Below are 23,646 nucleotides of genomic sequence, written 5' to 3'. Positions count from 1 at the left end.
CTGATGCCTGTGCGAGCAGAAATCTAAATATTTAATAATGTTATAAAAGCCCCGCTGCCTCCACCCACACCCAACTTCCTCTCTCTGAGGAAAAGTCGCTTGATACGTGAAGGATGCAAATTCAAAGGCACATTTATTTAAGGAAGAATGCTTGTCTGAATCGTGCGGTCTCTTCCCCATATCTGCTGTCAATAGTGCATAGACTCGGGTTCCACGACAGCTGCCAGGCTCTTGCTAATACACGCCCCAGCGTGTCTGGGGTACTGCTGTAGGCCCGTTGCTTAAAAGTAGTAGGTCACATCAAGTGGGAAATTAGCTTGTCTTTGTGAATTGGTGATGTTCGTTGATGTTTTTGCAGGGCTCTGTGGAAGATGACATGACTGAGTGTTATCCTTGAGTGTGGCCTGCTAAGCCACGGCGGAGGCTCTGACAGCAGACACAGCGGTGCATTAGCTTCCACCTATTTCACCTTTTCACAGCTATCCCCCCTGAGGGGTGGGTGGGAGAGGCCGTCTCCAATATCTACCATCCCCATCTACAATGTGTTTCAAATCTGCCACTGCAATATTTATTTGTTAGTCTGAACCAAAATCAAAAAGAATAGAGAAGTTCGATGCAGGGAGGAAAATGGAGCAAACTGAAAGGAAAAAAAAAAAAAAAACCTTGAACAGAGGCACTCTACCCACAGCTTCGATGGGGCTGCATTTTAAATACACACAAATGAAAAAAAAGGAGAGAAAATTCATGCCTATACACATAGATTTTCTATTTCTTTCAGAATAACTCTGTTATTACTGTGTTACTACCTGTGCATGACCTGTGGTGAACAATGAACCTGTACTGTCACAGCTATCAACATCGCTGATATCTAAACACTGACTTCATCACAGAACACTGGCAGTTACAGACCTGGGAATGCCCTGAAACAATATGAATGCCCTGCACTGAACAGTAACCCAAGACTAAGGACTGAACCCACACTACCCTGGCTCCGGTTACCAGCTCAAACTGGAGGCCTCATCTACCACATTCCTTGCATACTTTCCCGCAGATAGCACAGCTCTCCAGGTCAGGGAGACAAAGCCGGTTGCAGCTGCCATTGTTTCGGAGTGCTCTGGACAGGCTGGTACGTTAACATGACACTTCAGATTCCAAAGACAAACACGCTGGTCTGGGACCACACACTGAGATAACCACACAGAAACATTCAAAAGACAGTCAGTGTAAAAGGCTTACTCTATGACAATGACAGCTGACTCACTTAATGAGTTACTGCTCTAACCTGCAATTCACCATGGTTTCTTATGAATTACGTGGGCTCTATAAATAGTAAACCTGAACAAGGATAACACTGATGTACTGGTGTATACTGCAGAGATGAAAGAACACAGACATACTGTCTAATGTTAATTCTTCCATGCGATTCTGACTTCTGCTTCTTTTCATTCCTAAATTTGGTTGTCACCTTCATTGTACAAGGCATTCACTGCAATCGAGGGATGTTTTAATCCTCTCTAATTCAGATGTTATCCCATTCTGTGTTCAGTATCCTTCAGAATCAGAATATCACAGTGTGTTTGAGAGAGGCTTCCTCTGATGCCAGTCAGAAAAATTCATCATTGTTCCTGACTGAGGCGTTCAGGACATGACAGGAACCCCAGCTGCTGACCTCATGACCTCTAACCTTGTCATGTGACACAAAGCAACCAAAGAGGGTCTCACATTCTAGCGCTCAATCATTAACTCAGACAAAAGCTCTAATCAACCTTTTCTGCCATTCTGAGTTCACCTGACCTCTGACCGAACAGCCACATTCTCCAACCAGGGACAGATCCTGGGTTATGCAATGCAACTCTGTCTTCAGGAGTGAGCAAGGAAACCCATGTTTATGCAATCCTATCCACCTTATCCTTTTGAGAATCAAACCAACTGACCTAGAAGTCCTGTATGTCTATGCACAGAGAGAGAGATCAAACAAGATACAATAACTCTGCAAGAGCAAACTTGGAGGACTGTGAGTAACCCCTCCAATTGTCAAACATGCAGGACAGTATGCAGCACATATTTTATTAAATGTTTGTACATTTACTTTCTTGCCCCTGGTTTTAATAAAGCGGGTCTCTTGCTTTAAATAAAACAATATTATCTCAGAATATACAGGTTCTATGTAAATCAATGTTTTCAGAAAACCCCCACATATTCCCCAAAGCAACTCTGAAAAGCTTCTGAAGATGACACAAGAAAAGATTCCAAACTGGAAATTCAGCTGGCAACATTTCAGGGCCTGAAGTTGCCTGCAGTAAAACACTACTGTGGCGCCCTCTGCTGGTATCCCTGCAAATTGAAGAAAAATGCTGATCTCAGACACCACTGCTCACCCCATACCTTAACCAGAATAAACATGCTCTGTGCGCACCCTTCCACGGATTTACTGTAAATTATAATTTACAGAATTCAGTTGTTTTGAAGTGATCTTGTGATCACGCAGCAGAGAGATCAAGAACAGAGTTCACGCCTCTAAAGTGTCAATGTCACAGTGCTCTCGTGTTTCACTGCCTCGGCATTCCCAATGCTGGATGCCAGCTGACTCTCAGCCTCCTCTGCAGCTGCACAAATACATACACAAAGTGAATGAAAGCCACAAATAGTTTTTTTCCCTACATTATAGCGTAAAATCCCCATTTTCAGCCTGCCTAAAAAATTTCAGCCCATCTGACACGGATGACTGATGGATTACGACACAATGCAATCATTCAAAAACACAAAACATACAGTAACTCCTTCAGCAAATGGCAGCTGACTCGACCCCCCCATGCATTCCCATTCACCCCATCTCCTCCAATCCATCTGCTCCAACACTATGTAAAAGCTTTCTACTCTTTCAGATCAGGGGTGCACAACACCAATCCCAGGACACCTGAAAGCAGCCCAATTTTAATTTAACTTCAGTCTTCAATCGTTTACTTGCAGCAGGTACTAGTCGCTGTTTGACTGGGTGAGCACACCACCTGCCCACAACGTTCAGAAGAATGAATTTGGAGGAGAACAAATTGACCTGATGGGTTTAGGATTCCGAGGACCACAGGTGAGCAACCCTGTTTTAGACGAAGCAAAGGGATCCACTCACTGAGGTGTAGTTGGTCTTTCCCAGGCTCTGGTTCTGATTGTGGACCTCCTGCTCTCGGAACTGCAGACCCGCCAGGTGCTTTTCCAGAGCCGCCCAGTCCATGGTGGGCAGCTGGGGCTCCTCCGCAGGCAGGGTGTCTGTGACCGGCTCCCTGTCCAACCGGCCAGACCCCCGGCCCCCTGGCCCGCCCCTGCCACTGCCCGGTATTCGCTGGCCGGGTTTGGGAACAGTCTTGGCCCCCGGGAGCGGGGGGAGGTGTTGGTTGCTGGGGACGATGATGTTCCCGTTCTGTTTGAGTTCCTCCGGCACAGCGGCAGCGGTGGTGGCCGTGTGGCCCGTCAGAGGGGGCGGCGGGGTCTTAACGTCCTGAAACTCCTCTGCCAGGCTGCGGCTGTTCATGGGCTTCCTGTAGCTGCCGCCCCCCTCCCCGCCCTCCTCGTTCTCCCCATAGTCCCCATACTCGCTCTCCCACTCCTCTATGACCTTCTTCTTGTACTCCTGGTAGTCCTCGTCTTCCTCGTAGTCCTCCAGGGTGGCCAGGTCCAGGCTGGGGGAAGACTTGTACTCCGAGCATGGCGTCACTTTGTTGGAGTTGGACTCTGAGCTGGAGCGGCTCGAGGCATCACTGCCCAGGTCCATCCCATCCTCCCTGTAATCCTGTCAGAGAAACGAGAGAGAGGGAGACACACAATCAGGGATGTATGCGCCAATGTAAGATGGAACTGCCATATACTTCCTGCCACAGATTCATTTCCTTCCTGTACAAGAGTTCCTGGCACAAAAACAACACGCAATCTGCTTTATTTCCCGTTCTCAAGCGTCTTTTTCATCTCAAAATCTGTAGATAAGAGCATGCTGACAATTGAGCACATTGATCTTCTAAGGGCTAATATCTGGTCATCAGTTATTTTTTTAACATTTCTCTTAAAACCTGGCTCGCAGAAGCTCATTGTACTGCTCCTTGGCGTACCTTTTGTCAGCCTTGTGAGGGACACTCTGTAAAGCAGCTCCGTATGTAAGAGAACGGAACATTTTGCACAGCTATGGATTAGAGAGGTGCTTATGGGTCCTCAGCAAAGTATGAGGTCCAGAGAATCACTGTGCACATATGCAGGGGGTACGAGTATGCCAGAAGATTAAAACTTAAAACAAACAAAAAAAAAAACATTTTCATAAAATATGGATAATTCTGAAATGAGAGAGAGATTTCCTTAAAAAAAGAAATGGACAAGATAACTTAAACTTCACACTCTCCTTCAAAGAAAACCAGTGAAAATAATCAGCCTCACCTACCAATTTATGTTTTCACAATGTTAAAAAAATAAGCTATTATAATAAATAAGGTATGATTACAATATGTTAATTTTCTGTTACATGGCACCCTGATGATTTTTTTCAGGAAAACGAGATGTTTTCCCAAACATTTCCGTTCCATGCTTACCAGAGAACTGCTTTGAGATCAATATGATCTGATCTGATCCTTCACCTTTATACAGCAAAGACTTCTGTGAGTCACACCGTATCACTACCGAGGGTTGCCGTAGGGATTTTCAGCAGGCCCTATATTTCCATTACTGCATAGGAGGTATTTTGTTTGCTTTTATTTGTTGTCTGCTTTGTGCATGACATTTTACAAGCTTAAATGCAAAATGTCAATTACTAACTACTTTAGTTCAAGAAACCAGTACTCACATGCAGGCTACAAATAATAAGAAAAATTGCAACTCACAAAATACAACAAACATTGCCTCTTTTAAAGAGGAGTCACCAAGCAAAAAAAAATAAAAAATAAAAAATAAAACAAAACAAAACAAAACAGTTCTGTACCACACCTGACACACCCACTACATATCAAAGGATATCCTGTGTTCTATGCACAATGGCAGCTAATTTGACAGGCCGCCCCTGTTGAATGACTCCAGTTCAAATTCTTGGGTAATTAATAGGCTTGAAAAGAGACACTGCAGTGACTTAAATAGATGACACAGGCGGAGGCTAACCTTGACTCTACGAGCTATTCCGATACAAGCCAGTTCTTGTTGTTCAGCCACTCAGACAGTGATCTGTTTTATTTGTTACACAGAAAATGAAAATGCTCCCAGTGTTGGTAATCATTAAATATGCATCTTCATTTTTAGACGTTTCATTGTTAAAACAATACCGCTTCACGTAACGTTCATGTCTATAACAGGCAGCAAGTAGAGTAGGTTCTGATTGCTGTAACTTGCGGGTCTGCAGGACACCAAACACCCAGTATGAAGTAACAACTCCAGCGTGCCATACCACCACATCACTCCATAATACGAGGCGTGAGGGCAGGGAAAAGTCGCTCACTGACATTATACGGCGGCACAGCTATCTCCCAGATGACCAGAGCGAGAGGTCAAAGCTGAAAAGATGATAAGATTCAAGGTTACTTGTAAATGCGATCTGCATGGCGCAGCCGTGTTACGATGGCGGATACATTTCCCCTTTCAAAAAGAGTCCCTTCCCCTCTGTCCCACAGTAATCCGTATTGTTACCATTCCTATCACAGTTCAGCCGGGACCTGATACACACTGACACAATGGTCTGCCGGCGTTCGAGAGAACGATTATAGTCAGTTAGCTAGCTAGCTACCTCGTGTTATATATGCATTCAAGCAAGCTGGCACACGATGTTTTGCTTGTAAGATGACAATATCTTTCCCCTTGCCTCCATTCTCAGTGTCCTCGTTTACTTGCTCCCCCTTGCTTATACACACACACACATATATATATATATACATATTATTCCATAAGCTTCATACTTCGGTACCACTCAATAACATTTCACTTGCTAGGAAACAAAACCCTCATTTGTGCGCACACCTTTAGGTCCCACTGGCTGCTTGGTTCGTCTCTCAAAATGTTGTAACACAGTATGTGAAAGTGAATAACACAGACATTACACACTTTACACGTTAGGCAGTGAACAACTGATTGTGCCAGCGTTGACCTGTACTACACTCCTTCGCTCAGGCACACGTTCGTAAGTTTTAATACAGTAGACAACACAATGCGAGTGGTTATGTCAATCCACTGGTACATTGTTGGACCTTACCGAAATGCTCATCTAAACAGCGCTGTTGTTTTCAGAGCTCCTTGAAAAAATAACCGTGGCTTTGTTATGTAAAATAACTCCAGCCATTACGTGATCAGTGAATACTTTTATCAGTAAACTATAAATAGCAGACTTCCAGGGGGAATCATGCCGTGGTCCCATACACAACTGCACACAGACTACTGCACACAGTCTACAACCCTACTGGAGTTTCACGAGAGGGAAAGCCGTGGGAATCCGTTTTAAATCTTTTGCACTTGCTCTGCTCCTTAAAAGGGCAACGGCTCCTTGGAGAAGAGCGTGATTGTTCGAAACCTTTCATGTAAATGTCAGTGTTAAAGTGATGCTGAACACATTAACATAATAATTCTATCTTTCGCGTCAGGTCATTTCGTTCCATTTTAAGTGTGTAATTATTTAAAGTGATTTGGAGTCAGAAATTCCTCTCCCCGATGGCAATGCAGTGGGACCCGCTCTAGTTTATCTTCGAGGATTAACCTCCTGTCCCTCCCCCAGCCTACACTGCATTTGGCATACAATACATGCAAATTGACAGCTGCACAGAACCTCATCGTGACAGTGTTTTGTGTGCTGCTCTCCGAACAACGAAAATAAACGAAATGATCTCTACCAATGCATTTTCACATCGAACACACCAAGCATCACCACACACAGCGTACCCCGGAGTGTCCTTAAGCTTTCTTTTAAAATGTTCATGTCTAACCTGACATGACGCGCCTAAACCAATACATCGCAAGTTGCTATGCAAAACAACTGGTCCAGTCACAGGAGGTAACAGCAGGCTAAATGTGCCGTAGTCCTGATTAAGAGGGCTATGAAACTAAAAAACGTGCTTCATATAATGCAAAGTCATTCATACCCAAATGATGTAATGTTCCAAAAAAAGTCACGACAGAAACCTGATACACTCAACATCCACCCAGCAACGCAACGGCAACGACATAGCCATCAATAATCATCGCAGCAATGATAAAAATAACAGGCTACTAATATCTGTCCACATATTCCTATCATTCTACATTTTCAATTATATATTTTGTAATTTGTTGCCTGTTAGGGGTGTTTCAATTTTAAACATGATCTTTTCCAATTATGACACCTAGATGGCCGCAAGAAAACGGAAGAACGCCAAATAAAACGCCATTCAGCTTGCTAAATGTAACATCAAATACAGGAGACCATGCATCTCAAAGCGTATAATATACAAGCACATAAACACATTAAGTGTCAATAAGGACAACAACAGACATGCACAGCTTTAACATATACTCACAGTCATCTTCTCTGTCAGAACGTTCTTTTCAAGACATTTTCAACTCGATACCAAACACGAGTAAGTGAATAAAAACAGCAAATGAAGAAACAGATAAACTTGAGAGATGGTTGCAACCACCAATATTAGCTGCTACCCTATGATAAAGCAGAAAGCCGGCTGGATCTTGTAAACGTCCGTGGTTGCATTCATTGCTCTGCCAGTATCCGCGGTGGAACCCAGCCCTCGAGCACTCCGGAGGTTGAGTTCAAAAATAGACGAGTTAAAAAACCAGCGGCTTCCCAGCGTCCAGGCTTTCGCTCTTCTCCCCGACAGATGTCAGACCCCGGCGCAAAAAAACCGCCGAGCCGAGTACTGTTTTTATCACCCTTCCAAGCCAGCCTCCATCTCGTCACAGACTGCGCGATGACTATATCCCGTTTCCCCACTGCTGCACACACAGAACTCAAACCGTTCCTCGGCACCGGCGTCTCAACTCCCCAGCTTCGCACGCGCGTAAAAGCGACTGATGCAGCACAGGAGAAAGACGACAGAGTCCTGCCTTCTGCACCCACTGACCTTATGAGGTAGAGAGGGAGAGTGAGAGAAGGGGAAACGCCAAAGTCTGACGAAGCTGAATTATTCATAGCACAGCAGTGTTCCGATTGTTCCGACGCAATTTTATAGAGATCGGTTTTAATGGATAATTAAAATAATATATGTAACGGAACAGATTGCACTGTTTTTTTTTTCATACGGATTTTGTGTTTTAAGACGTATTTTTACGACGGGATATATAATAGATGGAAGCATACACGGACCTTATTTTACAGTATTATGTGAAGCGTTAACATTGCCCCTTTCTATAAAGACTTATCATGTGGTACCGTGTTTAACCGCTTGTCAGTTTGCACGACAAGATATTTTCTCCCCAGAAACGTAACCATTCCAGTCGATTCAGCTGACATGGAGCTCCCCGACCTGATGCGCACGGTGGCAGAATTTAGGCTATTACACAAATTGCTCCAATTATACGCCACTCAAAATATTACTCGGCAGCTCCACCCTGGGGATAAAAGAGGCTTCAATAGGCTTACCAAACGCTATTTTCTGTTTGTAACAACTGTTAATTTTCAATTTCAACGTTCAAGCATTCAAATAACATCCTGCAACCTCTTTTGCCCAAAAAGTTAAACCCAGATTGGGAAAGAAAAACAGTGACCGCGGCTGACATTAACTACCTATGAATAAGTTGTACAAGTACAGGAACGACACCTAGACTATTCAGACCTCTTGAATATAATTTTCGAAAAATTAATAAATAAATATAAAATAGGACCACAGAGGATTAAATCCACATTACCAACAGTACTACTTCAAAGGCCCCTTACTGTGAATTTCACTTTGTCACAGTTGAAGTATGATTGAGGGATACATGTGCAGAGAGACATTAGACACCCAGTATCCTCCATCTGAATACTAACTCCCTGCAGCTTTCAGGGAATTCAGCCAAATACACCACCCCTTTAAAACAAATCCTAGCGGACTTACAACTTTATGTGTTTCCATGGAGCTAAAGTAACATTTATTACTTCACAATCAGATGAGGCAATTAGCCAGTCAACAGGGGGGTAATGTGTTCTCCCCCCACCCCCATGGTTTCTGCTTTGTACGCAAGGGCTTTGAAGTTCTGGTGTTTCCACTGTTCATATAAAGGCCAAAACAATCGCTTGATTCAGCAGTGTCCATCAATGACTTTTTCTGTAACAGAGGCAATCCAGAAAGAATCAATTTTTGTTGGGGCGGTGGGGACTCCTACGGATGAATGGGAGAACAAAGACTGATATTTTATTTGGAACATCAAACAAAAGCTGCAGATGACTTTTTTCCCTTCATAACGGTTGAAAAGGATATATTCCTTGCAGCATTGCATGTCACACATAGGTGCAATCAACCCCTGCTTTACAGTCCCAGAAAGGTAATGTCAAGAGGTGATGGAGAATGCTTCATAAAATGTCAATCAAATATGATCAATCATCACAGATGCTTTCAAATACAGAAATCAGTTCAGATCTACTGAGCTGCTCCCTCTGCCAATCACACGGTCCATGCTGGAGGGGCTGATCTGGCTGATATGGGCTTTCACTGTTGGAGAGACAAAACCTCTCTTGGATAAAAACAGAAAAAACATTAAAACTCCCCCTCTCACAAACATTTTTTGAAAAGTACTTCTGACAGACAGAAATTGAAGCTGTCTACCTTGCCCAAGACGTACTGTGGCTGACAGATGAACTGAGAGATGCCGTTGACTGACCTTGGAGGTCTCAACCTAGAGACTGGCATCATTTCTATTTTGGGGGGGGGATCATAACTACACATAAGACATGGGTTGAACCACATGACAACAGCCGAAACTTTCTCCAAGTGGGATAAATCTGACTTCCCTCCAGGCTGCATGAGGGCAATCTGGACTAATGCAGCACTACTTTGCCTGCAAAACAGAGCCCTTGTTTTCTGTAATGTTGTGTCAGACAATTTTGGAAACAAAACACAAGACTTGGGGACCTGTGGAAACACGTGCTGCAACATGTGATCGAGGGGACATTTGGAAAGTTTGACTGTCACTTTTTCACCCAGCTGAAGGCATCCAGGGAAGCAGTGACTGAAACTGTCAGTCTTTATTTTTTTTATTTTTCATGCTTTTTTTTTTTGTTTTCGGGAGGGCTGTGTCCATCTCCCAGCTACATCAGCTACATCAATGTCACCTTGACAGATGAAAAGCAGCAGGCAAGGAGCAGGATGCAGGGTAAGAGACTACAAAGAAATTGGTCCAGAGAAGGAAAATCACTTGTACCATGAAGAAAGATTGATCAGTCAATCTCTCAAAACTTTTTTCTATTGCAGTCAAATAAGGATTTGAGATCATGTCCTATCTTGAGCTGTTGGTATAAACGTGTTTAGTCTAGAATGAGTAGTGTGATTAAAAGGCCAGAATGACTTACAGTACTGAAACTAAGTTACTGCCTTATAATTAAAAATCACAAACCTATTACAGTTGTCTCAGTGATAATCACAAAATAATGTGCCATCTGAAAACTCTGCATAATAGAGGTGGTTCATTATCGTGTAGCCCCCTTTAACAGATGAATCATGTCCCTCTGTAAAAATTAGAGGGAGAAATTGTGGATTAAGACGAGGAAAAAGAAAAGATGCTGACTATTACAATATACCTGATCTCTGTCACATCTCCAAGATCATAAATGGTATGGATGAAAAATTGTTAATTTGCAGAAAAGCAAAAAACCTTATCTAGATAAATAGATACGTGAATATGCAACACAGTATGAAGAACAACCCTGTTCCCAAGTGTCATGCAGACAGGTTTGAGTACATGAAGGTGGTTGTTGTATTACAAGCATGTTTCAGCAAAGCAAGTTGTAGGAAATGTGTTTCAAATAAACAATTCAAAATCAGCTGAGATGCTGATAATAAAGGGATATTAAATAGGTGCATCTGCAATATAGAAATGATCATGATTACCATGCGTGAAAGATTAGAGAGACTCCACATTTGCTCCTGGCGAAACTGCGTCAAATTGAACTCTGACACTGATTAGTGGAAAGTCTGAGGATTTTCACTAATGGAATGTGTCCATCCAGAAGATTTGCTCTGTGGAAGGAGATGTAGTCCAGCTTTAGTCCTCAGCACCCCTCTAAGGCCTTGACCTCTGTTTGCATATTCACTGCATAGTCTCCCAAATAATTACCTACAGCTACACGGATGGCTCAGATAGCACAGTGCATGAAGGAATTAAAACAAATTCGCTGTAAACCTGCCAACATACCCACCCGCACGCATGCAAGCAAGCACACGCACGCACACGCACAGCATTAAGTCTACATTTTTATCTTTACATTCTTTGGCTGTCATGATGTTTATTGACGCTTTTGTGATGCATCAAATAAAATATTGATGTATATGGGTGTTAACGTTGTTGTTGCATCTTTGTAGAAACACTGACTTTTCTGCAACGATGCAAAAAAAGAGGCAATAATTCCAGGGGAAGTTCTCAGACAGATCCCAGTCTGATCCAGCTGGCAAACCTTGGCAGCCTCTCTTGCACTGTGTCAGCAGTACAGAGGAGGACGGGGCCCGGTGGCCATCTAGAAAATTTACGAGGGAGACAAAATGGGATCACGTCTCCGACGCTCCACACATGTAAAGCGCCTGCTGATTCCTACACCATAAAAGCTGAAACAAGTTAAAGGGACGATGTGCTTGAATTCACTGGGCGAATCGAGACAAAAGCAAGCGGTTAAGAGAAGAAACTCAGTGCTGTGCAAAGAGAGCTCTGTGTCTGCTTCTCAGGTGTGGGTTGGTGACATAAGTGTTCACAGGGCTGTGAAGCAGAGGAGTCGTGTGACATCACTCCAACAGGAATGAGAGAAAGGCCCTTTGGGAAAAGAGAAGGAGCCAGAATCCTGTCTGGACAAATCATTCCTCCTGTCCTGAGTGCCAGACAATGTTCTGCCCTGTTTCACTCACTCAGTCATCTTCGTATACCTCAACTCACCAACATTTGATGGGCAGGACTACACAGACGGATTATCATGACCACGGGCCCTGGACACAAACTCGCCACGGGCCCCTACCTACACATGCAAATAGTACACGCGCACTGCGTGTGCCCTCCCCAAGTACACAGAGTTTTGTCACACAATAGCACAGGGCAACCCACAACCACACAGCATGTGTGACTCAGTCAAGACTCAATGCTGCAGTCTTCCTGTGAACTTTGGCTAGCAGTGCAGGCATTACTGCTGTCCCCAGGAGGCAGCACTGTAGCACCGGCACTGCTGCTAACAGTAACACCATTACCTTCCACCTGTTTTTTGGTGAAAAATGTTGAAATAGAGGGTATTTGTTGCATCTTTTGCTTCCTTTTCTTTTTTTTTTGAGTTTACACTTTGCTGGCCTACTAAGCGCACATTTCTCCATGTTGACCCTGAAATTGACATTTGACCTATAGCCTACGTCATTACGACATTATGTGATTTAATCGGTTAATTTACAAAACATTCAAACAATTTTCAAAACATGTGGTAATCTGTCTATAGGCAGGAGAGAGAGAGAGAGAGAGAGAGAGAGAGAGAGAGAGAGAGAGAGAGAACAAGAGACAGGAAGAGAGAGAGTAAGAAAACCGGGAAAGAGTGAGTCAGACAGAGAGGCCAAGAGATAGGGGGAGAGAGAGGGATGAGGACAGTGTTCCAGCCCTCTCTATGTATTCCCTTTTTTCAGTATGCGATGGGGAAGATTGTCTCCAGTCTCTGGGCCGAGGTGAAGAATGACAACAGTGGAAGCCATCTGTAATGGATAATGGTTCTGATTGGATTAGATGTAAGTAACAAGGAAGTGATTCTGTTGAGACCTGGCTTGAAGTCCCCCCCCGGGACACACAACAAGCAGAACCTGCTTTCTTTAGTGGTCGGTCTCTTGACTGATCCATTTCTCATGCTATCATTATTGTCACGGGCATGATAAGGAGGATGCTGTAGTGGTTTTCAGCAGTGCCTTATCCATATGGGTAGAGAGCACAAAATGCCGTATTGCTAGCTAACTGCTTGAGTGAATGATTAACTAGTTATAGTGAGAATATGGTCATGTCCCCAGTGATAACATCTTTCCTTTTCTGATATAGTCCATGGCATTTTAATGTATGCAGTGAATCAGGGTAACAAAGTTGGCACCTCCTACAGCACAGTACCCCCCTCACTGCATTGGTTATATGTGACCCAAGGGAAATGTGCCTCCTACTGGCACAGAAACAACACCTCCAGCAGCAAAACGGTTTCCCCAGGAGGGCTCCCATCCAAATATGCATTCAAACTAGAAACAAAACTTTAAAAGAAAAGTAATTATGGACCCCCAACAAATTCAAAATTTTGCAAAAAGAAAAACAAATCATGCTAATTAAGGGACGCTAAAAATGAAAGACAGAGTATGTCCCTTGAAACACGTAACATACACACTGCTCCATGGGCTGCATGATTAAACAGGCACGCGGCCCTCTGGGATTTAGGGACGCCACAGCACTGCATTCATACAGCGTGATATGAAAAAATGGCTTTGTGTGAATAAAAAAAAAGATAACGTGTTCCTTAAAGATAATTCACTTCAGAGGAAGCTCATGTTCTGCGATGCGGGGAGAAATTAAACAGTCGTCTCAAGGATACGATGACAAAGGCAAAGCCGTGTACATCTTCAGCAAAAACACTGTGAAGTGCTTCAGGAGGATCCTGTCACGGCTTCCTCTGAACCTCTCTTTGAAGCGCTTCTTAGACAATCGCTTTCTTTACATATGATACATTCGGAAGAAAAAAAAAAACAGCTTTGAAGAAGAAGACCTCTGTGATTTTCCCCGTTTTATAATTGTAAAAGCTTTTCAGTGCTTTTATAATTAGCAATTAAACAATATAAAACCAATTTGTAAGACAGGTCAGTGAGAGAGATGAGATTACCGTACATGTTAATTAGCACATAATTGCAGTGGCTTCCTCAGCACAGCCAAAATGCAAATAAGAAACTAACAAACTAACTAGCTGATAGAGTAACAAAATGAGTTGGTTTGTCAAATCAGTCAGTCTTTTCTTTCCTAAAATGTAATTATTAGCGGGGGCTAAACAACATACCATCAGCTAGAGTGCCGAGCAGTTAGCTGCAGTAAACAGGCTTAAGGCATGAGAGTGGGGGGCAGCAGTTATAACGTGGGGCAGAGGAGGCCTGGAGGGGAGATGGAAGGAGGGCACTTAACTGCGGTGGTAATGTATTAGAGCCATAATATCACCAGGCCACTCCACTGGTAATGTATGTGTTGTCACACGCGGAGTGGATGAGGGGAGAACTCTCGTGGACTCCACACTGAAGAACTGGCTCACCTCAGCACCCCCGGAGCCACTTTACCGCCAACACCCGTTCAAGAGGGTTATTGACACCATCTTAAATAAGCACCCTAGTCAAATTTTCTCTCCTCCGGCCACTCTCTGCCAGTGCAATCTGTCTGCTTGACTGCAGAATGTTTTAATTCCACCACGCCCTGGCTGGGTTAGTGGGGATATGCAGACATTGCAGAGGAAATGGTTTGTCTAACGGAAAGCTGCGTCACTTAGCTTGCAGCAAACAGAGGCTTGCAGGCTATAGTCGAGTGCAATACACTGCTGGTGTGCGCTTGAGCAAGGTAATTCCCCAGGGATTCACCCATGTAAGTAGGAGTAAGTTGCCGTTGATATGGTTGTCATCTGAGAAAATTATGCATGTAATGCATTGGAATGACAAAATGACATGCCCAGTCTATAGTACAGTGTACTAATGCATCCATTGCCATCCAATATCTGTCCTCCTCTGTGGCTGCAGTACAGAACTGATGCTCTTCTGCATGTGTTCAGGAGGGAGAGGGGGGAGGGGAGGAAGGGCAGGCACTCCAAGCTGGTGTTCACCTCGTGTAAACATTCTGAAATTTTAATGGACACTAATGTCTACAGCAGGCCTCATCTGAGAGTGAGTTCAGGAGTGCAGACCTTTTCAACAAAAAAATCTCGCCTCCCCTCTCCACACACCCGCACTCTCTGGTCTCTTAAAACCTCTTCTCACCTCAGAGAGCCTTCGGCGTGCTCCTGGGGCTCTCACACACCCTTCCCCCTCCCCCCATTCGCCCTGCCCGCCCTGTCAGCTCAGGTGACTGCCTGCCGCTGTGAGCTGGGATGAAAAAGCTGCAGGATAAGCAGAATGGGCTTTCAATGGCCCTTAGTAACAGGTGTGACAGTCGAAAAACCCTGCAGCAAGGGAACCAACACTCCCGCTGCAACACTGTGCATATAGACATGCCTCTACCATCCTGACGTGCCTAATAATGGCCAGGTAATGCCTAACCAGCATCGCCCTCAAGTGACTGCTTGAGGAGATTGCTTGTCTGTGTGTGGAAACATTCGAACTTAACACTCCATTAGGAATTCAAGTGCCCTCCCCCACCCACCCCACGGTTGAAACCTACATTCCACAGGAATGTTTGAATAATCAGAATATATTGAGCATTCTGAGGGAGTGGAGTTAAAAAAAAAAAAAAAAAAAAAACGCAATCGATCAAAGTTTAATCGCTGATGGAGGTGAGCAAGGTAAAGCACGTAAACACACATGGTTAGCTTGTATTCCCCCAAGCTGGGCTGATGGGACCTCATCACTCATACATATGTGAAAGTCACACATGATTGGCTGCTGCATTTTAAATTATTTGTAACTCGCTAGGGGTATATGGACAAAATAGTGGTGAAATCTATTAGCACCTCCATTAGTAATTATGGACATCTATTAGTTGGGATAATGTTGCTGTATGACTGGAATAAAAAAAAAAGTATGAACTGTTGACCTTCATTCAACTGCACTGTACACACACACACACACACACACACACACACACACACACACACACATACACCTGCACACACACAAGCAAGGACCCCGAACACTGTTGTAACCCAACCATAACACCACAGAACAGGTATCCTCACTCACCTGTGTACCCTGACAATGTCATAGCACTGTACTACTGATACCAGGTGAGAACGAGAGATACTGGAGGGAGTTTCTAATGGTTGAAAAATCTGGGAATTGTTTACCTTTGTTTACGTGCAATTACATTAACAAACATGTGGCTCCAAACATTCCAACTGTCCCCTTGCATCTGTTCATGGTAAACTTTCCTCCCCTGGTCCCCTCTGTGCATTTACGTATGAATATGGTTCTGGCTGTTGAAGAAAGGATCTGAAACGTCTGCATTTTGACTATAAAGTATTCAACAGCTGAAGCTTGGAAACAATATGTCAATAGAGACCTGGCATTGGGACACGTTTTCAAAGACTTGCAGCTCAGCTGAACTGGGATGTGTGGTCTTGTAAATGAAATGCATTATGGGAAATGGGAGGGGGGTGGCACAGAAGAACAGAAGGAGACAGAGAGCAGTACAGAGGGTGAGGGAAAGAGAGCGCGAGGGAGGAGGGGGCACCAACAGGGGGTTAATCTCTGTGCTTTGTTCATTTTTCTTCCCTGTGGAGTGTCTGAAAACAACAAGGGAACACAAGAGGGAATTACAAATCACCCCACATAAAGGTTTGGGATCTCCCCCTCGAAGCAGTGAATCGTGAATATTTAGACTGATTTCCCAGAAGCACCCGGAATGGACCCCTAATGACTTGCATGCACCAGCTGCAGCAGGGCTGTGATTGGAGGAGACTTCTGTTTGATAAGGTGCCGCTTACATGATATGCATCTTGTATCTGAACACGCAACTCCACAGTGATCCACAGCTACTTCATTCATAGATGCCACTTTTATTCAGATTATTACAGTTTTTTCTTACAGCAGAAAGAAAGAAAAATAAGCCCAAATCACAACACAAATATGTTCACTCTCAAAACAATTTTCCAAACATTTTACATAAAAATAACTATTTGCCCAGTATGTATAATTGCAATAACTGCAATGGTTTTGACCTAATAAAAAGACACATTTCGAATCCTAATATCCATTCTTGCAAAACACTTTCATGTTCCATTTACGTCGTGCTAACATGCCTTACATGTGAAAATACAAAGACATGAGCATAACTGATCATGACTAAATCAGATCAAGAACACTGCCACTTTTGACAGTATGGAGCTTTGCAAGTGACTGGGGCCAGGTGCAAGGTCAAGGTCAATTAAGGCCAAAGTGTACTGTTGTGTCTTGTTGAAGTGGTTCATGCTGACAATAGTACTCGCCTTGAAGACAAAATAAGGAATATCACTGGTGACAACATGTTTTTTTTTGGGGGGCGGGGGGGGGGATCCTATAAGAACACTATCAACTGTTCAGACACTTGTGTTGTGGCAAGAGGCCTAATATTCTCAATCTACAATTCAGCACTTCTCTGGAAATTTCTGAGATGCACTGCACAATGGCCTTGAGACACCGAAGCAGAAAATCACTTATGATGTGGTGTGGGACTGAGCGAGTCTCACATCATGCAGTGGAAGTGAGAGAGTGGTTTGCAGCATTGCAGTGCATAATGGCGTTCCTGACACTATGTGCCACCTTCATCAATCCATTCCGGAGTTGTTCTCTGCCAGGGGATGGACATAATTTGAATTGATTTGCCTTTATAGTATTCAGAGATCCGACAGAACGCCTGCCTCTAGCTCAGCATGTTTCCAGTCCACTGAAGTTAGCCACCTGAAGAGAGGATAATATTTTGTGAAAAATCATACCTTACCTTTCTGGTCTTTAGACACTTCAAATGCCTTTTGATTGTCTTAATGATAAAAGATGCTTCCTGGTTCGCGGTGATAGTCCTCATAGATAGTTTAGTCAGGGGCCTGGAGTATGCAAGACTTTGTTCTTAGGAGTCTTCAGGACGGAAATGTTCTTTCACCTGTGTTTTGTCCACAGGCTCAACACATCTCAGGAAACATACCAACAAACTGTTATTCCTGGTTTACTTGTGGACTTTGAATGATTGTCTCTGAGTCTCCATTGTGTCTCACTTCCCCATTATCTGCAGTCCATTGGTAGCTGGTCACAGACCTAGCCGTGTATCCACACATTCTTACAACCAATTCACACGGTTCTTCCTTAGCTACCAGCCCAGCATGTCAGAGTACATCTCGCCTCTGAATCAAAGGGTAAAACAGAAACAGCAAAGCCTTCGCACATGTCAGACGAGACTACTCCTCTCCCTTTTCCTTAAATTACAAAAGATCAGTGGGAGCTGACAGGCAAAGGGGTTGTAAGTGGGCAGATTTTGGACAGAAACAAACCTAAAGACGCCTTTCAGGTGTTCAGAGCAGCTGCTTTTGTCTGTCTGCCAGTCGCTCACCCGGCGTCTGTGACAGCTGTCAGACAGAGTGTGACGGACAGGTTCCGACCCGCGCGCTTGTTCGTCGGTGTAATCACATCTGAGTCCAGTGGTACACCTCACCGATGAGGGAAACGAGAGCCGGCGTTCTGGCGTGTGGGCTATGCGCCGCGTCTGTCCGCAGCAGACTGCACTGTGATTGAATCACCACGCTGTCTTCAGGCTGCGCAGCTGACATCCTCCCGTGCCACCTCCTCTGCTGTCCGTCGGCATTCCTCTGATCCAACTGACCGGCCGCGGGGCTGTGAGCGTGCCTGCTCACGCGATGCTTCATTGTTGCCCCCAAACAGGCTGGTTCTACACCTCCAGAGCCCCTGATTAAGAAGAACATTAGGGTGTGATGAAGAGATGGAGATGCAATCAGCCACTGCTCTGCTCTCGAGGGGAAACACCGCAGCATTAAAGCGGGCAGAGGTAGAAACAGGGTCTCTCTGAGGCCTGCATGGAGAGGGAGGCCAGGTTGCAACCGACAATTGTGGTAACCATGATGGCATTGGCAGGCTTTTGCACTCATAGTCAGTTTCATATGCCTGGAAACTATCACATCTGACACTGTTTCTAACCCCAGTCCAAAATATTCCTCATGCATGCTACCAAGATGCTATTGGGTGCTCAAGGCCCATGTTTGCCCAGTATGGCTGAAATCTCAAACTACAAGAAGAATAGCAGGTGAAACCATTTTTCACTTGATGTGGGACTAAGAAGACAAACACTCAGACACTTTAACACTGAACTGCCGAGAGCTGTGCCGTCGAAACCTGCTGCAGTCAGCAGTAAGTGCAGAGTTATTTGCTCTCACATCGTTAAAGACAAAAAAATTTATGAGCACGGCACTGAAGTTTTACAAAATCACATCCCAGTAAAAAAGGGAAAATGGCTTTTAAATTTGCATAAATATTCATTGTATACATGTCAACATTATATTATGTATAAAAAATGAGATTAACAACAGTGGGTCCAATGACATTATTAAATTGATAAAATCCATTAACATTTTTTACAGTATAGGTTCTGGCATGAAGAGAAGAAGGGGGTTGTCATGGTATCTACGCCTGTTTACACCCAAAGTCAGAGACTGTGAAATCTGCATGAGCCCCCTCCCACACACAGCTATTCATAGTTCACCAGGCCAATGTCAGATAATTGACAGGTTATTTGATATCTGCTGAAAACATTAAACAATTGTATAGTTCACCTTATTATATTACCAAATGACCTCACCATCATATAGCCATGAACTCCTATGTATTCTACAACATTAAAACAGATACCTATTCACAATTCTTAGACATTCTACTGACTATTCTCTGAGAACTGAATTTTATAAGGCCAGCTTGCAACAGTATGACTAAGACATTAATCATAAAAATATGTATGGAGGAGAACGCCACAGTGCAATAATGAAATATCCACAAAGTTACAACATTTGGAATACATTCCATTTTTCATTCAGTTATAACCAAATGTATGTATCTAAAACAATGAAAAGAAGACAACCTGCAGTAAATTACCGCTATGAAAATGTTCTGAGGGTTTTGCTCACAATACCCTCGAAAAACAATAACTATGTAAATACTAGTAACAACGAATTTGATAATAATAGCAAAAGGAGCAATGGTAACACATTTCAGACAAATGGATTTGTATATTAGTTTTGCAGTTCACTGATTTTGGCCGGCTGCATTGCCAGTTCAAAATTAAATCCTGAACTCTTCAGCACTAGTGTCATTACAGCCCACTGCTGCTTCCTGTTTTCCACTTTGCCATACACACATCTCTGTGCTCAGTATGTAATACCAATATTCCAATTACCTCTCATTTTGCAATGAATATTAAAGCACAGCAATCACGTTACCACATGTCTCAGACTAGCTATGGTCTGCTATCGCTATGGCTATTTTTTGGGGCTAATTACCACCCCTGCATTCCACCAAAATCACAATGTTCTCACAAAGTCACTATGACAACAGTGTCTGTTTGGTAATGGCACCATGATAATGCACAAATATTGTGAGAATGTTATGACTGAGCCAAGATGTCAGGTAGTTCTCAAGGTGCTGTAAAAGATAAATAACTTATGCCATATTCCATAGCCAGAATGCCATAGCTTTCTTTTAAGAAAGCTATAAATATTAATAAATGTTATTTAATTTGGTTGTGCTGTAGCCAGGTAGCTATGGTCTGTGCTTTGATCATGGTTGATATTACACCACAAATTGAATGGACTTCAGGATCACAGAGCTAGAGTCTATCGTAGAAATCTGAAATCTTGATTAATGAACCATGGGGCTATTAAAGGTAAAGCCAATTAAAGGTACATAAAATTAATGTCAGTAATGAACATGTTTTTTCAAGTATGGTGTCACTGTTAAGGAGCAATAAAATTTCGTATAGGAAAGGCAGAGAGGATGTGATGATGGAAATTTTGAAATATTTTGCCCTTCAAGTGAAAGGGGGATACATAAATGTTTTATTGTCAAAATTGCAATGTATTATTATCAACCTGGTGCAGGTGAACAGGGACTTGGGTGGATCAGAGTATTTAAAAGGCCTCCTACTGTGGAATGAATCATTAAAGATTAAAAAATCTTGATTTACTTCCTAAGTTTAATATGCTTGCCATGTTGTTGCCTATGAAAGCAAAAGATGTTATTCTTGTCTTCATTATTCCATATAAGGTTTTCTGCACTATTGGTTTTACCCTGGAGGCCATGGAGCTAGGCGTGAAACCAGAAAAGAAGATGGTGTCCTTGGTTAGTGAAAACATGAAAAGTAAATTCTCTGACAGAACAGAGAAATTTTTTTTGTGTCAGTTCTTCACAAATCTTCTCAGTAAATTTAGTTCAGGAACTGGGTTTCCTAGCTTTTGTCAGATTTGTAGTTTAAAAATACCATAATACCATAATAAAGGCTGCTACAGATTCACATCAGCATAAATATTATTAAATTGGAAATTATGAAACTGAAGCAAGTGGAAAAGAAAAAAAAGCAACGCACATGAATTCAAATGCAATTGAATCACCTGGTAGGAAAGGTCATGTGACCCTTCCGTGCCATTCCCGGTTAAGGTGCACCGAGGAACCCGAAAAAAAGCCTGGTTGACCTTGTGAGCGGGCAGTGGCAGGAGCGCGGCGGAACATCTGATGCATGCTAAAACAACGTTAAGAGGCTCCCCGCGCCACCATGGCGCGGTCCAAGCTGCATCTGTTGCCAAATGAAGTTGTTCAATCGCTGACCCCCTGGTTCGCAGCAGATGTGATCTCCATGCTGACACGCTTGATCAGCGAGGCTCTGAGGCACTCGCTGCGCCAGAGCGGCGTCATTTCCGCCCCCCGCCGCCGCGCACCGATTTAACCCTCTCACGGGGTTTCGCACATGATCTACGTGATTTTTAATTGACCCAAGGAATAGGACAACACTTGTAATTATAAAGCATGTCTCATTAGATTATCTACTTAGGCTGCTTAGCATACAACCTTACTCTTGGTGACATCCTGGCTTTCGAGAGAACTGTGCAATTGACCTAGGATTTGAACCTGCAGCCATCAAGCCCTAAGGCCCCTAACAACTACCTCAAAATGCCAGCTGAGTGATAGGTTTAATTTTTGGAGATTACAGTGAAAAGCCACTATAAACCAACTGAAATAGGTACAGTTAGAATACACATTGGTGTTACTGAATATTTCGTAAGCCTGTAACTGATGGGTGAGGTGCCCAGAGCTCAGTCAACCTAACCCCCCCGAGTCGCCTGGCGGGCAGCACCCCAGAGAGGCTTTACGGTTGTCAGGCTGGCAGCTCTAGAGAGGTGGCAGTTGACAACAAGCCCCCAGAGAGATGGAGAGAGAGAGAGAGAGGTAGAGAGAGGGAAGAAAGAGCAGTCCTGCACGAGCAACCTGGGTATAAATGACAACCGTTACACACACACACACACACACACACACACACTCAATTGCACAATCACCTCACTAAACATGCACCTTCACGGTCTTTTTTACTCATTATCAATAACTACCAAAAATATAATAAGTTTATGCACATCCATTTGTTTACCCTTGATACATGTGCTTGTTATAGATAAAACATTACAGGTGTCAGAGGACCAACAAGAAGAAAAAGAATAATAGAAAGATGGACAGACCTGCATGTGTGCATATGGGTGGCAGCATTCTGTTATATGCTATAGGTCATCCTCAGTGAAGAAACATCCACTTTCTACTTCTCTTAGTGCCATATTACCATATGAGAAACAAACAAACAAAAAAAACAATAAAAAACAATACTGCTCACACAAGGCCCATCCTTAAGCTCTGTAACTCCAGTGCTGATGTTGACTTCTCCCTCTTGGGGGGGTCCAGCTGGGTAACCATGGAGATCTAACGACGGTCGTCTTTGTGTATTAACTGAGTTTTCCCTGAGGCCACTGCACTGTGGATGATATTGTATTTATCATAGCAGCACGTTCGTTATCTTAGCTCAGCAGTCATAGATGAGGGCCGGTGGCCAATGGTGGGTAGAGTATCCTTGGGAGGAACGTGCGTTGCCGGGAGCAAGGACAGCACAAGGAAGGGGTGGGGGGGATTGGGGGGAGGGGAGGCGGATGAAATCGCCTCAGTCTTGAGTCGTGTGGCGACGGTCACGGGTGACACAACAGCAGCTGCTGAGTAATCTGAGCCTGTGAAACGTACTCTCCCAGCGCCGCTCCCATGCTGCGGCTCTGCCATGGTTACAACCCACAATGCTTTGTGCCTCTGATTCAAGAGCCGCTACGCAGGCACACCGGTGGGGTAGGATCATGGCCGAATGTGATCACACCTGAAGTAAACAGCTCCCATTCCAAGCAGTATTGGCCTCAGACGCCAGATATATCAGGACATGTTTGTCACAGGCCGGAACACCTGTTTGTGTCAGTAGAGTTCCTCTCGAGTGCTAATTTGGCTGACATGGATAAATCTCAGATGCAAACATTTCCTGTAATCCAACCCCTCATACCAATACCAATGACACAGGCAAAGTGTGCTGTGATCCATTTTAAGGCCTAGATGAGGACAGACACGCCCTACATTTGCAACAGTATTCTTCAAATTCTATAAGGTGCATCCTATGGAAAAAGCTGAAAACACATAACATAATTACTCTGATATGCAGTTTAGCAGAAGCCAGATTCACTGGAAGAATTTCTCATTTTGCTGCGTTCCGTCATGAGTCTAAATAATCTGTGACATC

The 23,646-nt window shown here is 43.7% G+C and overlaps 1 protein-coding gene across 3 annotated transcripts in view; it reads right to left on the bottom strand.

Annotated features, from left to right (window-relative positions):
* Positions 1 to 22,933, bottom strand: part of schip1 (schwannomin interacting protein 1) — a 64,642-nt gene extending 41,709 nt beyond the window's left edge. The window contains exons 1-2 of one of the 3 annotated variants that reach the window (XM_036536783.1): positions 22,562 to 22,933; positions 3,128 to 3,784 (exon numbers count right to left, since the gene is read on the bottom strand). In XM_036536783.1, the coding sequence (XP_036392676.1) occupies positions 3,128 to 3,784; positions 22,562 to 22,567 (663 nt within the window). In that variant the 5' untranslated portion in view covers positions 22,568 to 22,933. Of the gene's footprint in view, positions 1 to 3,127; positions 3,785 to 6,208; positions 6,295 to 7,502; positions 8,017 to 22,561 lie in introns of those variants that run through there. The other 2 variants (XM_036536782.1, XM_036536781.1) reach the window with 2 other exon arrangements.
* Between the last annotated feature and the right edge of the window lie 713 nt (positions 22,934 to 23,646).

The sequence above is a fragment of the Megalops cyprinoides genome, chromosome 9, assembly GCF_013368585.1.
Source record: "Megalops cyprinoides isolate fMegCyp1 chromosome 9, fMegCyp1.pri, whole genome shotgun sequence".
Taxonomy (NCBI): Eukaryota; Metazoa; Chordata; class Actinopteri; order Elopiformes; family Megalopidae; genus Megalops; species Megalops cyprinoides.
This window is presented reverse-complemented; position numbering and strand designations above follow the sequence as displayed.